General features: G+C 49.6%; 2 protein-coding genes across 2 annotated transcripts in view; one reads left to right on the plus strand and one right to left on the minus strand.

The window, feature by feature from the left end:
- Positions 1-1,149, plus strand: part of LOC107113431 (ornithine decarboxylase antizyme 1-like) — a 9,892-nt gene extending 8,743 nt beyond the window's left edge. The window contains 2 exon segments of the mRNA XM_015414758.1: positions 58-143; positions 692-1,149. Of these exon segments, the coding sequence (XP_015270244.1) occupies positions 58-143; positions 692-822 (217 nt within the window). The 3' untranslated portion in view covers positions 823-1,149.
- Positions 1,150-3,184: 2,035 nt separating this feature from the next.
- The window catches only part of MYO1F (myosin IF), a 106,245-nt gene continuing 94,024 nt past the window's right edge, over positions 3,185-15,405 (minus strand). The window contains exons 20-26 of the mRNA XM_015414755.1: positions 12,902-13,047; positions 12,407-12,553; positions 11,149-11,297; positions 10,288-10,371; positions 8,728-8,947; positions 5,585-5,751; positions 3,185-3,632 (exon numbers count right to left, since the gene is read on the minus strand). Of these exons, the coding sequence (XP_015270241.1) occupies positions 3,556-3,632; positions 5,585-5,751; positions 8,728-8,947; positions 10,288-10,371; positions 11,149-11,297; positions 12,407-12,553; positions 12,902-13,047 (990 nt within the window). The 3' untranslated portion in view covers positions 3,185-3,555. The remainder of the gene's footprint in view (positions 3,633-5,584; positions 5,752-8,727; positions 8,948-10,287; positions 10,372-11,148; positions 11,298-12,406; positions 12,554-12,901; positions 13,048-15,405) is intronic.

Below are 15,405 nucleotides of genomic sequence, written 5' to 3' on the forward strand. Positions count from 1 at the left end.
GCAGATTGAATACCTCTGAGGGAAGACAGACTCACTTGTCCGTCCCCCTTCTTTCAGTTTTGCAGTTCTTCTCGAGTTTGCTGAAGAACAACTTCAAGTTGACCACGTCTTCATTTGCTTCCACAAGAACAGAGATGACAGAGGTAAGCCATGTTGTTGGGCAAAGCCTGTTTGGAGGGTTTAAGTGCAGGTTGGGTGGGATCCTGCCAATGAATCGGTGGTGCTTTCCCTCTTGCATCAGGTATGGATTGGCAGGGTCCAACCTGTTGGTTATCAATGTCCCAAATCTGTAGTCCTGGGGATCCCCATTCTTTTTGAGTTTGTTGGGCATCTTTGGAATTTGGACACAGGGTGATGGGCCCAACTACAAAATGGCTGCCGTGGGGGGTGGAGGCACCCCACCCCTCCAGAGGAAGTCCCAGTGCTGAGGTGATGAGGGGCAGCTCACAAAATACATTGGGAAGGAAGAATGAGAGAATAAAACCAGTGCTCTGGGTGGCGGCTGCTCCCAAAGCAACATTATATTAGTTTGCACAGCCGATCATCACTGATGGCCAATCAGAAGCTGTGCTGGTAAGAGCCCCACCCACTTTCTGAAAAGACTCAGGCACCATGGCACCCACGGGGGACCAACTTGGGGCTCTCTGCTCCAAATCCTTGTACTGAACGCCTTCCCTCTCCTTCCCGGCAGCCTCGCTGCTCCGTACTTTCAGCTTTTTGGGCTTTGAGATTGTGAAACCAGGGCATCCCCTAGTCCCCAAGAGACCCGACGCTTGCTTCATGGCCTACACGTTTGAACGAGACTCTTCCGGAGAAGACTAGATCCGCAGTGTTTGCCTCGTAGAGCTTTCTTGTCCTCTGTAAAGATGAATCTGTAGAAATTTTGTCAACATCTGTAATATTCACACACGTGCGCGCTTTAATGACATGTTCTTTGTACGAATTTCTTGTGACAGGCTGCTGTGGTGGTGGGGGCGGGGGGAATGTTGAGAATTTCTGAATTTTTTGTCATCTTTCTCTCTCTGGAATTTGTCCGCATGTTGTGATTGTGCAGAAATAAATGCTCACTCCAAATTAGCAGTATATTTCTTGGAAGTTTAATATTGTGTGTTTGTGATACTGAAGTATTTGCTTTAATTCTAAATAAAGGTTTATATTTTACTTTATTGCTGGTTTTATTGCTTGGAAGCGGACCGCGCACTCCCGTGCCCAGGGGGCTCGCCTGGTTCTCACCACTGAGTGGCTGCTTGTGCCAAGGGTGCATGAAATCCTTCCATCTTGCTGGCAGTTGTTGGCTCTTCCTTCTCTGGCACCCAATGGGACGGCAGCAGTGGTGGAGGCTTAGACTCAAGAAACTTTGCTTAGGGTGAGGGGAGTGCTAAACGTGAGCACCCCCTTTCTGGGACAGGGCAGTCCCCCGTTGAAGCATTTAAGTGAGCCACAGTTCTCTCAAATGCAGAAGCAATTCGAGCAGGGTTTTTCCGTGTCTCAGAGTTCTTTTAGCCTTGCGAGTGATCTTCAGCGTGCCGAAGGGAACTCAGGAAATGTATTTTTAGTGGACTAATTTTTTTTAATCTCCTTAGACTCAAGGTGATTTGCAGCCAGTGATTCGGGTAGTTTAGGGTGCTGGATTTCAGTAATGGAGGTGCACAGGAGCAAGAGATCAAGGAAGCACGCTGCTCCCACTGCATGCCTAGAGAACCCTCGGCTGCTAAGAGTTCCCACCCCTGGCATCCTGCTGTATTTATAATCCCTGTTTTCTTTCTCCTCTTCTGTTGTCCTGAGCTCCCACCTGCTCCCACTCTCTGTAAAGTAATCAGTCACTCTCTCCTTTGTCTCAAATAAGCACTTAATTTAAGATGGATTTCTCAGTGTTGAGCCAGTTTGGTGTAGCGGTTAGGAGCGCGGACTCTTAATCTGGGAGAAGGAGGTTTGAATCCCCACTCCTCCACATGCAGCTGCTGGTGTGACCTTGGGTCAGTCACAAGTACTTTCAGAGCTGTTCTCTCAGGAGCAGTCCTCGAAAGAGCTCTCTCAGCCTCACCTACCTCACAAGACTGTCCGTTGTGGGGAGGGGGAGGGAAAGGAGATTGTAAACTGCTCTGAGACTTTAAGGGCGGGGTCTAAATCCAGTCTCCTCTTCAGTTGTTGGATGCTTGGGGGGGAGGTAGGCGGCACCAACACGTTTGGGCAAGGGGCCAAACCACAGGATGGTATTTAATGAAGGGAGCTTTGACTCTCAAAACCCTTCCATCCCCCAAATCTTGTTGGTCTCTGAGGTGCTACTGGGCTCGAATCTAGCTGTACCACCAAATGTGTTTTCTGACATGCTGGAACTTGGTTCTCCGATTTGCTTCCACGGCAACAGCTGCGTGGAACAGCAGAGGCCCATTCGGGCTTGGCACTCTATGTGTGTGTATGTGCATGCACGTGTGTGCTCCTCCCGCTGCCATTTTCCTTAGCTGAAACAGCCCCAGTGACAGTGAGGGTATTTACCCCATTTTGGAGTTGCGTGTGCATGGGGTATGGAACCCAGCCCCAGCTTGTTTAAAAAAAATCTGCTGTTTGGCCTTAAGTTCCGCAAGCAGTTGGCATTTTCTTCCTAGGTGGGAGGGAGGGAGGGAGGTTGGTTCAAGTATTAATAGTAGTCCTACCTTTTCCCGCTACCATGTCTTGAATACATGAAAGTGCCTTGGGTTGGATCAGGGTCGGGTGGGGGCTGTTTGTGCCACTGCTGGTCAAATGCACCCAAATGCTGGTCAAGCACCCTCTTCCTTTTGAAAGACTATAAGCTCTTTGGAGGGGAAGCTCTATTTCTGCTTGTTGGGAGTTTCCCCAAGATACCCTGTGCACAGCTACTGCTGTAATACTGGGAAGGAAAAGCTCTGGGGTATTTTTCTTTTTCATAGGTGGGGCTGTCTTACAGGAATGAAATCCTGCTAGCAGAAGCCAACAACTGTCTCCGTTACTCTCTGAGAACTGTTCAGCAACTCTGGTTGACATCTAACGAGTCCTCGTCGTTTGGATTTTAGTGTTCTTCCTTGCAAATACAGTAGATGAAGACTCGATAAATCCTACAAAGGGATTCTGGGCACAGCAGGCCAGTAGGATAGCACGTCAGAGGAATACTTTTATTATTCCCACATAAACGCATTGCAACATATCCAAGAAACATAAAGGCGTGGCTATGAGATATCTGTGGGTCTGTGCTGAGGAGCTTCTGTTCCTTAGAAGACTTCCACCACCACCCTTCCCTTGGCCAAATAGCACCAGGCAGCTAATGAGTAAACAACACACATGCTAGGGTGAGTTAGGGTTGGTTCTGCTTCTCCCCCTTTTTTGGTGATCTCAGCCGTAAAACAAAGGAGGGCAGAGACAGCCCTTGGCCAGTCCTTCTGCTTTCAGACAGTTACCGAGAGAGACCTCTTCCTCCAGCTTTGTTGAACCAAGCTCCTCCCATAGTTAGCCATAAGCGCTCGCTCAGTTTTATGGGGCAGTTCAGAGCGTCCTCACTGACTCGGTGCCTTCATCCTGCTCCTGGGCCTCTGACTCTGCTCAAATCTTCTGTACGTAATTCCCAGGGAAAAGCCCTTCTTGCCCGTGGAGACGGCCCTTCCACCAGCCGGAGACATCTGTAAGGAGGAGACAAAATAGCATCTGATCTCTGCTGTCCGTTAGCTGTAATGGCAGCTGCACGGGTGGAGAAATGGGTACAAAGTCTGGATTATCTGCTGGGTGAAGGGGGGGAACCAGCAAAGGATTCAGGCTCAGGGTTTGCACCTTTTCTCCGAAACAGGCCTTTGCAGTCTTTTACACAGTGTGGGATTGCTGCACTTGGAACACAGAGATGATGTAACATCCTAAACCTGATGCATTCAACCCATGGTTCTTAAGGCAGGCTGAGACACTGTTCAGACAAGCTTGGATTTTCCCAGCTGGTGGAGGTAGTATAGCTCCCCCCAAAGAACCTTGGGAGGTGTAGTTCTGGGTGAAGGCAACTCAGGGTTAGTAATCTTTAGAAGAAGAGATTAGATTTATACCCTGCACTCAGAGTCTCAGAGCGGCTTACAATCTTTCACTTCCCCTGCCCACAACGGACACCTTGTGAGCAGTGTTCCCTCTAAGCTGAGTTAGTGTGAGCTAGCTCACAGTCTTTTAGCCTCCAGCTCACAAATTTTTGCAATAGCTTAGGAAGGAGGGCTCCAGAGCAAACTAATTTATGCAGTAGCCAAATTGCTGGCTCACAACTTTAATGTCAGTAGCTCACAAAGTAGAATTTTTGCTCACGAGACCACCGCTTAGAGGGAGCATTGCTTGTGAGGTAGGTGGGGCTCTTTCCATGTGAATTGCTCCACCCAGTAAGGAAAAAAAATTAGAGGGAACATTGATTCATGATCCAGTTTTGCATGAGAAGAACAAGAGATTGGATTTATACCCCGCCCTTTACTCGGAGTCTCAGAGTGGCTTAGAAACTCCTTTCCCTTCCCACAACAGACACCCTGGGAGGTAGGTGGGGCTGAGAGAGCTCTTTCGAGAACTGCCTTTTCAAGGGCAGCTCTTGTCAGAACTATGGCTTGCCCAAGGTAATCCACCAGCTGCATGCAGAGGAGTGGGGAATCTAACCCGCTTCTCCCAGATTAGAGTCCGCACACTTAACCACTACACCAAACTGGCTCTCAGTTTGGGGAGAGCTGTGGATTGATGTACTACAGTTTCATAGTGCCTTGCCTTTTAAGAGGGCCTATGGGGTGGGAGAAATCCCTTGCACTTAGCATGTCAAGAACACTTGGCTTAGACTTGGTGTGCTGGTTTTCCAAGGGGTGGGGGTTCTTTTTCAGTCTGGAAATCCAATAAGGGTCCTCTTTGGCTAATCTGAAGAAGTATAGGATACCAATTCAGTGAGAACTAGGTGCATCTTTCAAATGGATGAACCCTCAAGGCTGGGTCGAGTACAAAGGTATGGGGGGAGTTACGCCTTGAAAGCTATACAAGCTTTGTTAGCTCAAGTTTATTTGAAACTTGAGCTAACAAAGCTATCCCACGATAGCTAGTATTTTGAAGAGTGCTGTTGGTCTTGAAAGCCCCTCATAAATGGAGTACACAAGCCCCAAGAGACTGCCTGATAATATTCCAACGTTAACGGGGCCGAGGTTGAGAACGGCTTTCCTAACTCTTGAGCTTGTGGTGGAGACCAGATTTGAGTTACGATCTTCCTGGATCATTGCTTGTTCTCTTAGCCGCTGTGCTGAACAGGTTGCCAGAGTTGAACGTGACAGAATTTTGGTATCTCTTGACTCCGAAAAAAACCCGAAAAAAATTCTGCCTCAGATATCCGAAAAGCTGAAAAAACCCGAAAAGACTTTTTTTTGGGGGGGGTTGAATTTGGAAAACCCGAATGCACACCCCTACTCTGGAGCACATTTTATAAACATCTGATTGACTCACACCTCTCTGTGCTTGTGGCCTAATTTCCTCAGCACAGTGGTTTCTGTGCGTTTGCACTCATCCGATTCCCCCATACCAAACTGCCCATCCCTCAGAATTACTCCTGAAACACACAGGATCTACGCACAGGTCTTCCTACCTTCCATCAGGATGTCTATAACATCTCCTACATTGAAGCTGAGCTCATCCACATCCTGCCCGTGGTACTGGTACAGAGCTTGGCAGCGGGGGCCCGAGGGCCTCGGCTGGGGTGGCTTCGGTCGGGCCGGAAGTGGCCGTTGCCCGATGCTTTTCTTCCTTTGTGCCCTGCCATAGCCAAGACAAAAGAGAGTCAGTGTATGCTTCGGGGGATGAGAGTTCTTCATTCAAATTCTGTGAAACTGGAATTTACAAATAGGGTGAGTGTTCCGGGTCATCTGGTAACGTGTCCTTTGATTTTGCAGCTGCTTTGGTGTTTTGCAGCTGCTTTGCAGCTCTTTTTATTACATTTTTTCCCAAAGCCAAATTTCCAGCCCATGTGGAGCTCATCTAGGCCGATCCTGCATTGAGCAGGGTGTTGGACTAGATGGCCTGTATGGCCCCTTCCAGCTCTGTGATTCTATGAGGCAAAGATGAAGAAGAAGAGAAGAGGAGATTGGATTTATGCCCCCCCCTTCACTACCTGAAGGAGTCTCAGAGCGGCTTACAATCCCTTTCCCTTCCCCTCCCCACAACAGACACCCTGTGAGGTAGGTGGGGCTGAGGGAGCTCTCCTGAGAACTGCCCTTGAAAGAACCACCCTGAGAGAACTTGTGACTGACCCAAGGTCACTCCAGCAGCTGCATGTGGAGGAGTGGGGAATCAAACCCGGTTCTCCCAGATTAGAGTCCGTGCTCCTAACCACTACACCAGACCGGCTCTCAAGATAAACTTGGACTGTGTGAGTAACATCTGGTATGTGGCCAAATAAAGCTTCCAGTGTATATGGGGCTAGGGATGCCAGCCTCCAGTTGGGACCTGGGGATCCCCCGGAATTAGGGCTCCTCTCCAGACTACAGAAATCAGTTCCCCTGGAGAGAATGGCTGCTTTGGAGGGTGGACTCTATGGCATCATACCCCACTGGGGTTCCTGTCCTCCCCAGGATCCACCCCCAAATCTCCAGGAGTTTCCCAACCTGGAGCTGGCAACCCTTCCCCCCTATGGTGGCCAGCGGGGACCTGACAGTCTTATTTGGAAGTGACCACTCTCCCTATCTCTGTGCCGCAAACTGGTATAAGCAACACAAATAAATCAGGGTTCTCCGACGTTTTTGAGCCTGCGGGGACACCTTGGGAATTCTGACACAGGTCAGTGAAGGCAACCAGGAAATGGCTGCTATGGGAGATGGACCCAGCTGCAAAATGGCCACTGCAGGAGGCAGAACGCCATGCACACACAGAGAAAGCCCAAGCGCAGGGGACGTGTGGGGAGTACATAAGAACATAAGAGAAGCCAATGTTGGATCGGGCCAATGGCGCATCCAGTCCAACACTCTGTGTCACACAGTGGCCAAAAATACCAGGTGCCATCAGGAAGTCCAGCAGTCGAGCCAGGACGCTAGAAGCCCTCCCACTGTTGCCCCCCCCAAGCACCAAGAAGACGGAGCATCACCCGCCGCAGACCGAGAGTTCCTATCTATACCTTGTGGCTAATAGCCACTGATGGACCTCTGCTCCATATCTATATATCTAATAGCCAAGGCGCCCCCTGCGTGCGGATATCTAAATCTGCACATCGGGGGCACCTAGGGGGCAAAGAGATTTTCCTGCACATTTGGGGCAATCACCGGATGTGCAGAAAAATCTGTAATCTATAAAAAAATCTATGGGGGGGATACTTAAATCCCCCCCAAAGTAAAAGAGCATTCCCTGTGTATGCGCAGAGAACACTCTGAGAACTGCCTTGCCGCCACTGGGGAGGGAGGGGGAGGGAGAAAGCTGGCTCAGGCCTCACTGTTGGGGGGGGGAATGTCCCCCCCCCCAGTATATTGGCTCCCACTTCTTGTGCTTATCTAATTCCCTCTTGAAGCCGTCCGTGCTTGTAGCTGCCACCACCTCCTGTGGCAGTGAATTCCATGTGTCAATCACTCTTTGGGTGAAGAAGGACTTCCTTTTATCTGTTCTAACCCGACTGCTCAGCAATCTCATGGAGTAATTTTAAAAAATACCCTGGGAAAGGAGTGTGTGTGGTACTATAACCAAAAGCGGTGTTATCTTAATCTGCACAGCCAATCAGAAGCCCAGCTGGGCAGGAGCCCCCACTTGGCCCCACCCACTTTTAAAACAGACTCAGGCACCAGAAAAGGGGTCGGCGGGTTCTATGGCGCCCTTTGGGGGGGGGGTCTTTGGAATAAATCATACAAAGTAGATCTCTGCCCCAAGTTTCCGGTGCGTCGCAGAATTCAGCTTTTCTTGGCACAGAATGTGGGATGCCTCCATGTACAGTGAACGTGTGTAGAGTATGCACGGTAGCTGAGCTACGCTGGGGAGAGGGACCTTCTTGTGAAATTGCCCCCCCTCCCTCGTCCCCAGGCTGCTCATTTTGATCACCTTGTGGGCAAAGGTGGTTGATCACTGAGGCAAGGATGTTTGCCCATCTTTAAGGCTAAACATTAGGAAGAACTTCCCGACAGCTAGAGCAGTTCCTCAGTGGAACAGGCTTCCTCGGGAGGTGGTGGGGTCTCCTTCTCTGGAGGTTTTCAAACAGAGGCCAGGTGGCCGTCGGACCGCAATGCTGATTCTGTGGATTTGGGCAGCTCATGAGAGGGAGGGCAGGAAGGGTTGCCTCAGTGCTTAGTTCTCGTGGGCCTTTCTTACACACTCAGGGAACTGCCGATTGCCATCTTGGGGTCAGGAAGCCATTTTCCTCCAGGCCAGTTTGGTCAGGGATCCTGGAGGGTTCTTTTTATCATTTTTTGGGCATGGACCAAGGGTCACTGGGGATATGGGGGGGGAGGTATTTGTGAATTTCCTGCATTGTTCAGGGGGTTGGACTAGATGACCCCAGAGGTCCCTTCCAACTCTTATGGTTCTAAGAGGACTCCAGCTGCAGCCGCCCTTTGGCAAGGGAGGGGAGGAATGCCAGTTTCCCAGCAAACAACAGTGGTTTTCTGCTTTCCTAGAGAAAACTTTTTTCGACTCACCCCAAACGGAAACTTTTGCTTAAAAGCAAACAAACCCCCCAGTGAAAATGCATCTCCGCTGTAGCTCTTAGAAATCCTCCATCGGATGCTGGAAACGCCTGTTCCCAGAGCATCGCCTTACCCAGCCATCCCTTCATCCGGAACGTTGAGGAAGTCCAGGTTGTGCTCAGAAGGTTGTCTTGCCTTGGGCCGCCGAGCCTGGCCTTGCTTGGGCAGGGCGGTGGCCGGGGGCCGTTGCCCCTGCCTTTGGGGCGTGGTGTATGTGTTGTCTGGCCCCCGGGTGCTGTTCCGAGGAAACTGCGGGGCCCCATTCCTGCAGGGTCCTGCTGCGAGAGTTCTCCCTGAAAGATGCATTGTAACAGCCTCGTGAAGGGAGTCCACAGGTAAGTTACTACCGTAGTTCTCAACGCTTGTTACTAGCCTGCTGGATGCGTCCCTAGGCTTGTCATGTGTGACAGAACCAGTCGTTTGAAAAAGAAAAAATAACCCCACATGCCTCGAATCTACAAATGCTTCACTGACACTTCATTACCTTAACGTTACTGGCGAGTAGCTACTTAAAAGCGTCTGTTTTATTTATTCATTGGAATATTTTTACCCCACTTTTCTCCTGCAAAGCAAGAAGAAGAAGAGATTGGATTTATACCCTGCCCTTCACTAGACCAAAGGAGTCTCAGAGCGGCTTACAAACTCCTCTCCCTTCCCCTCCCCGCAACAGACACCCTGTGAGGTAGGTGGGGCTGAGAGAGCTCTGACAGAAACGGCTCTTTTTCAAGAACAGCTCTTATCAGAACTATGGCTTGCCCAAGGTCATCCAGCCAGGTGCAAGTGGAGGGGTGGGGAATCAAACCTGGTTCTCCCGGATTAGAGTCCGCGCACTTAACCACTACATCACACAAAAACCAGAACGGTCTAAAAAAATCACAATACATAGAAACAGCAGCCAGGAGATGGGACTGATTAACACAGTACCATGCAGAAGATCCTTCTCCCCACAAAACCCCAACCACTATGCAAAAGAGCCCTGAAATTGTTAATTCTGGGGTGGAAATGGATGGTGCTTTACTTTGAAAAGTCATCTCAGAGCTCTTAGCCGTTGCCTTTCTCTCCTGCCCTTTCTGATCTTTCTTTTAAATACATGTCACAGATTTCCAGCCACTTACGGCCAGTGTTCCCTCTGAGCTGAGTTAGTGTGAGCTAGCTCCCAGTTTTTTAGCATCTGGCTCACCCATTTTTGTCTTCGCTCCGGAAGGAGGGCTCCAGAGCAAACTGATTTATGCAGCGGCCCAATCGCTCGCTCACCACTTGAATGCCAGTCACTCACAAAGTAGAATTTTTGCTCACAAGACTCCACAGCTTAGCGGGAGCATTGCTTACGGCCCGTTGGAAGCCTGTGGTAACCTTTTACAGCAACCCTAAGCAGCATAAATGGGATTGTTTTTGGCACCGTGTGAAAAATCCCACCCACCCCCCCAAAATCCCTGCAAGTGACCGGCCGAGGGTCACCCCAGTGATTCGCATTGCTGATTCAAACCCGAGTGTCCGCTGTCCAAATCGGACACTATCCGCTATGCCTGCCGCACAGCCTTTCCCCATAACGCATTCCAAACTCTTGTCTTTCTTGGCTCATTCATATGATACCTGTCTCACTACCACACTTAGAGCTGAGTTCCTTCCCTACCTCTTGGGGCTGGCGGGGCGGCTCGTGGTGGGGGCAGGCGCGTGTGGGAACCTTTGGTTGTCTGGAGTCCTTTCCTGGTGGGTTCTGCAGAAACAGAAGAGACGGTGATGGAGAGGAAGGATAAAGGTGGGACTTGGGGGGGGGGGGCGTCTGAATATCTTTCAACTCCTGCGAAACCATTCCCAAACTCTTTCCTCACCTGCAAGACTGCAGGAAAAATACAGAATGCAGGCGCAGGTACAAAACAGCAACGATTACAAGACATTCAGTGCTTAGTCCTTGTGGCCCTTTCTGACATGGCCAGGGAAATGCTGATCGCCACTTTGGGGCCAGGAAGCAATTTTTCAGCAGGCCAGTTTGGCCAGGGATCCTAGAGGGTTTTCTTTGTCGTCTTCTGGGCATGGAACAGGGGTCACTGGGGGTGTGTGGAGGAAGTTTGTGAATTTCCTGCATTGTGCAGGGAGTTGGACTCGATGACCCTTGGAGATCCCCTCCAACTCTAATTCTATGATTCTATTTCTGAATCCTCTTACTGAGGATTGTATTCCACGTCTGCGTACAACCAAGTCCAGAAAAACAAGGGAATGCACCAATATTTATCATGTTATTTGTTTCTACGTTGATCTTCTTGTCAACAGCTGGGGGGGGGGTTCCTCTTCCTTGTTGGTTTCACACACTTGCCAATGCAGGTGGTGTAGCCAGTAGACACAATTTGTACATACAGTGCATGTCACTTATACCTAACATACTGTTTGTTTCCTTTGATGGGAGGGGGGAATGGAAAAGAGGAACCGGGAGGGTGAGGAGGAGGAGGAGGAGGAGTTTAAACATCACTCCTAAGGGGAAGGAATGAAGACTTACTGGAGTTCTTCGGGAGTCCACTTCCAATGCTGACCGAAAGAGCTTTCCCTGCTGCTTTGAGGACAGCCACGCTTCCCTGCCCACTGAGGAAAGTCACCGTTCGGGTCCCCCCTCCGCCCCAGCCTTCCTTCTTCACACGGAACTGTAGTCTGTGATGACGGAGAAGGGAAAAGAAGAAGAAGAAGAAGAATTGAATTTATACCCCCCTGCCCTTCACTCAGAGCGGCTTACCATCTCCTTCCCTCCCTCTTCCCACAACAGACACCCTGGGTGATTTCCCACAAGCGCTGCTCCGCGCTCACTCTTCTCTTTGGCCCGAAGGTACGTGTCAGTTTCACACAAGCTGCTGCCCGACCGCATTTTGCCCCGCAGGTTCGTGCGATTTCCCCCGCGTCTACTCAAGCCTGTTTTTTGAGGATTGAGTAGACGTGGGGAAAATCGCTCGAAGCTGCGGGGCAAAACGCGGCCGCGCAGCAGCTTGTGTGAAATTGACACGTACCATTGGGGCAAAAGTGAGTTAGTGTGAGCTAGCTCGCAGTTTCTTAGCCTCCAGGTCACACATTTTTGTCTTAGCTCAGGAAGGAGGGTTCCAGAACAAACTGATTTGTGCAGTAGCCAAATCGCTCACAACTTTAATGCCAGCAGCTCACAAAGTAGGATTTTTCCTCACAAGACTCCACAGCTTAGAGCGTTGCCTGTGAGGTAGCTGGGGCGGAGAGAGCTCTTTCGAGGACCGCTCTTGAGAGAACAGCTCTGAGAGAACTTATGACCAACCCAAGGTCACACACACACCCCAGCTGCATGTGAAGGAGTGGGTGTTCTGAACACACAAATCTGCCTTATGCTGCATCAGACCCTTGTTCTGTCAAGGTCAGTATCGTCTACTCAGACTGGGGCAGGGGCCCTCCAAGGTCTTGGGCTGGAGTCTTTCACATCACCTACTCCCCAGTCCTTTTAACTAGCGATGCCGGGGATTGAACCTGGGGCCTTCTGAGTGCCAAGCAGATGCTCTGTCCAGTAAGCCACAGCCCAAATGGGGGATCATTCACCAGACATCCCTAATAATATCAGCTCACAGGATTCCCTGTACCGGCGGACATCTAGGTGACTGTTACGTGGGTCGATGCAGATCGTGTTCCCTTTCCAGCCCACCCGTCTCCCGTTCAAGTATTAACCAGGGCCGGCCTTGTTTAGTTTCTGAGCGCTGACGAGATCGGTGTAGCCTGGGCCACCCAGGCCAGGGCAAAGGGGGGCTTACGTGTCACTAAAGCTGAGCTGGAGCTTGTTGTGGGTCGCCTCTTCGTAGCGTTTGCAGAGCAGGCTGACGAGTTCCGTCTTGAAGATGGACTCCAGGAGAGTGTCGGCCTCGGCTTCATGAAGGATGAAGAAGTCATCCTGCCTGGTGCTGCGGCATCCGGGAAAGGAAAGAGAAGAGGAGGGGGGCAGATCAGACCCCTTGAGCGAGGAAGGAACCGGTGGCTGCAGGACAGCCGAGTGAGGAGCGTTGTAAGAATCTAAGGACGCCTGTAAGGGACCAGAACCCCCTTCTGTTGTGCTGGGACCAACCCTGGAATGAGAACCCAGCCAAATTTCCGTTGTCCCCCCCCCCACGCCACCGAGACCACCAGAAAGAGGGCACGGAGCATCTTCAAAAGACGAGGAATCCCAGAATAATGACGAGGAATCCCAGAATAAAACATGCAAAAGAGGTTTGGCTCAGGGGACACCTGGGAAATATGGGAAAGCGCGTCACCTGAGGGATACCCTGTGGACAGCCTGGATCTCCACCTTCTTCTTCAGCACTTCCCGGATCTGGCCCTTTTCCGGGCCTTTCTTCACCTTCTCGCGGCCAATTAGGTAGAAGTATTTGGGGGTCAAGATGAAATCACGTTTAATGGGCTGAGGGAAGCAAGGAGCGAGAGAGAGAGAAGGGAGGCAGGTCACAAGGAGGACAACCAGCACAAGAGGTTTATCTACGCCGCGTCCCATCTCCAGGACTTTGGTAAGCCAACACATGCATGTCCAATTCAAAACAAAGTCAAGCGAACATTCCAGATCCTGCAGGTCTTTGTGCCTGAAACTACAGGGGTTTGGTATGTAGGGTTCTCAAGAGCCTTTGGACATCCGGGATATTCCAAGTCCTTTCCCTGAAAGTTCAGCTTTCATTCCCTCCACCCCTGTACTCATGGAAGAAAATACACAATTAAGTCTATAATGAGCAATGCGTTTCCTTCTTCCGCCTAACAGAGCAAAGGCTAAGGAATAACAAACAAGCACTAGGGACACATTTTATTTGCTTGTTTTTTGCCACCCCGTAGGGTTTTCGATAGGCGCTGCGGTGGCTCAAGTGGTTAAGACGCTGAACTGCAGGCTGTGGAAGGTCGGTAGCTCAGTAGTTCGAGACCCGAGTGTGCCGCATGACGGAGTGAGCTCCCGTCTCTAGTTCCAGCTCTTGCCAACCTAGCCGTTCGAAAGCAAGAAATTGCAAGTAGATAAATAGGGACCACTTCGGTGGGAAGGTAACAGCGTTCCGCGCGCCTTGGTGTTTAGTCATGCCGGCCACATGACCACGGAAACGTCTTCAGACAGCGCTGGCTCTTTGTCTTTGAAACGGAGATGAGCACCGCAACCCTAGAGTCGGACTCGACTGGCTTTCGAGCAAGGGAACCTTTACCTTTACTTTAGGGTTTTCGAGGCAAGAGACATCCAGAGGTGGTTTGCCATTGCCTGCCTGCCTGCCTCCATGTCACGACCAGTGTTCCCTCTAAGCTGAGTTAGTGTGAGCTAGCTCACAGTTTTTTAGCCTCCAGCTCACAGATTTTTGTCTTAGCTCAGGAAGGGACGGCTCCAGATCAAACTGATTTATGCAGTAGCCAAATCACTGGCTCACAGCTTTAATGCCAGTTGCTCACAAAGTAGAATTTTTGCACACAAGACTCCACACCTTAGAGGGAACATTGGTCACGACCCTGGTATTCCTTGGAGGTCTCCCGTCCAAATACTACTTGGGGCCAATCCTGCTTAGCTTCTCAGATCTGACAAGACTGGGGTAGCCTGGGCCATCCAGGTCAGGGTAGATCAAGGCTCACATTTAAGTGTATTAAAAAAAGAGATGGAATAGAATCAAAGAACTTTAATCCTATGAGGCTACTTGTACAGATGTTCTTGGCTGTTCAGCTCTAACGCATAACCCCCCCACACACCTGAGCTTTTATTTCGACTTTTTTGATTCCGCCCTCCCCTGCAAACAGGGCTCAGGGTGGCTTGCAACATACATAAATACATTTAAAAATTAAAACACTATATAATGATTCATTACAGACCACAGATTCTTCTTCCAATTACCCTTTTATTTATTTTGTTTGATTTAAAACATTGATTAGCTGCCTTTCTTCCTAACGGAACTCGAGGTGGCTTACAGTATAAATAAAACAATGACTACAAAAAACACACAACACGTAAAAACAATTTAAAAATTAAAACACTATATAACGATTCAACAGACCACAGATTCTTCTCCCATTTACCATTTTATTCATTTTGTTTTATTTAAAACATTGATTAGCTGCCTTTCTACCTAACGGGACTCGAGGTGGCTTACAGTATAAATAAAACGATGACTACAAAAACACACACGACAAAAACAATACACGTAGAACAACAAGTATAAAAACACACAAAAGGACACAATTTAAAAACCTCCAATTAGGACTGTCAATAAATACAAACACTGCAGGGCTCTTTTTGTAGCAGGAACTCCTTTGCATATTAGGCGACACACCCCTAATGGAGCTAATCCTCCAAGAACTTACAGTAGCCCCTGTAAGAAAAGTTCTGTAAGCTCTTGGAGGATTGGCTACATTAGGGGTGTGTTGCCTAATATGCAAAGGCGTTCCTGCTACAAAAGAGCCGTCAAACTATCAGTCAAATGCAGTCCTAAACAAAACTGTCTTCAGCCACATCCTGAAAATCAACAGTCAGGGGGCCAGGCACATTCCCTGGGAAGGTTGTTCCATAATCATGGGGCTATGACCAAAAAGGCCCTCTCTCGTGTACCCACCAAACAAGACTCTTTGATTGGTGAGACAGTCAAGAGGGCTTGTCCCTGTGGTCTTAATTCCCAGGCAGGAACAATGTACAATGTAAACAGAACTTTAAAATACACAAAACACATAAAAGGCCATGAATTAAAACCACAATTTAAAACTACGAATTGGCAGAAAACTAAACTAATTGAATGCTGCCATCGTCAGCTCT

This window comes from Gekko japonicus, unplaced genomic scaffold, assembly GCF_001447785.1.
Source record: "Gekko japonicus isolate JY-2015 unplaced genomic scaffold, Gekko_japonicus_V1.1 scaffold1612, whole genome shotgun sequence".
Lineage (NCBI taxonomy): Eukaryota > Metazoa > Chordata > Lepidosauria > Squamata > Gekkonidae > Gekko > Gekko japonicus.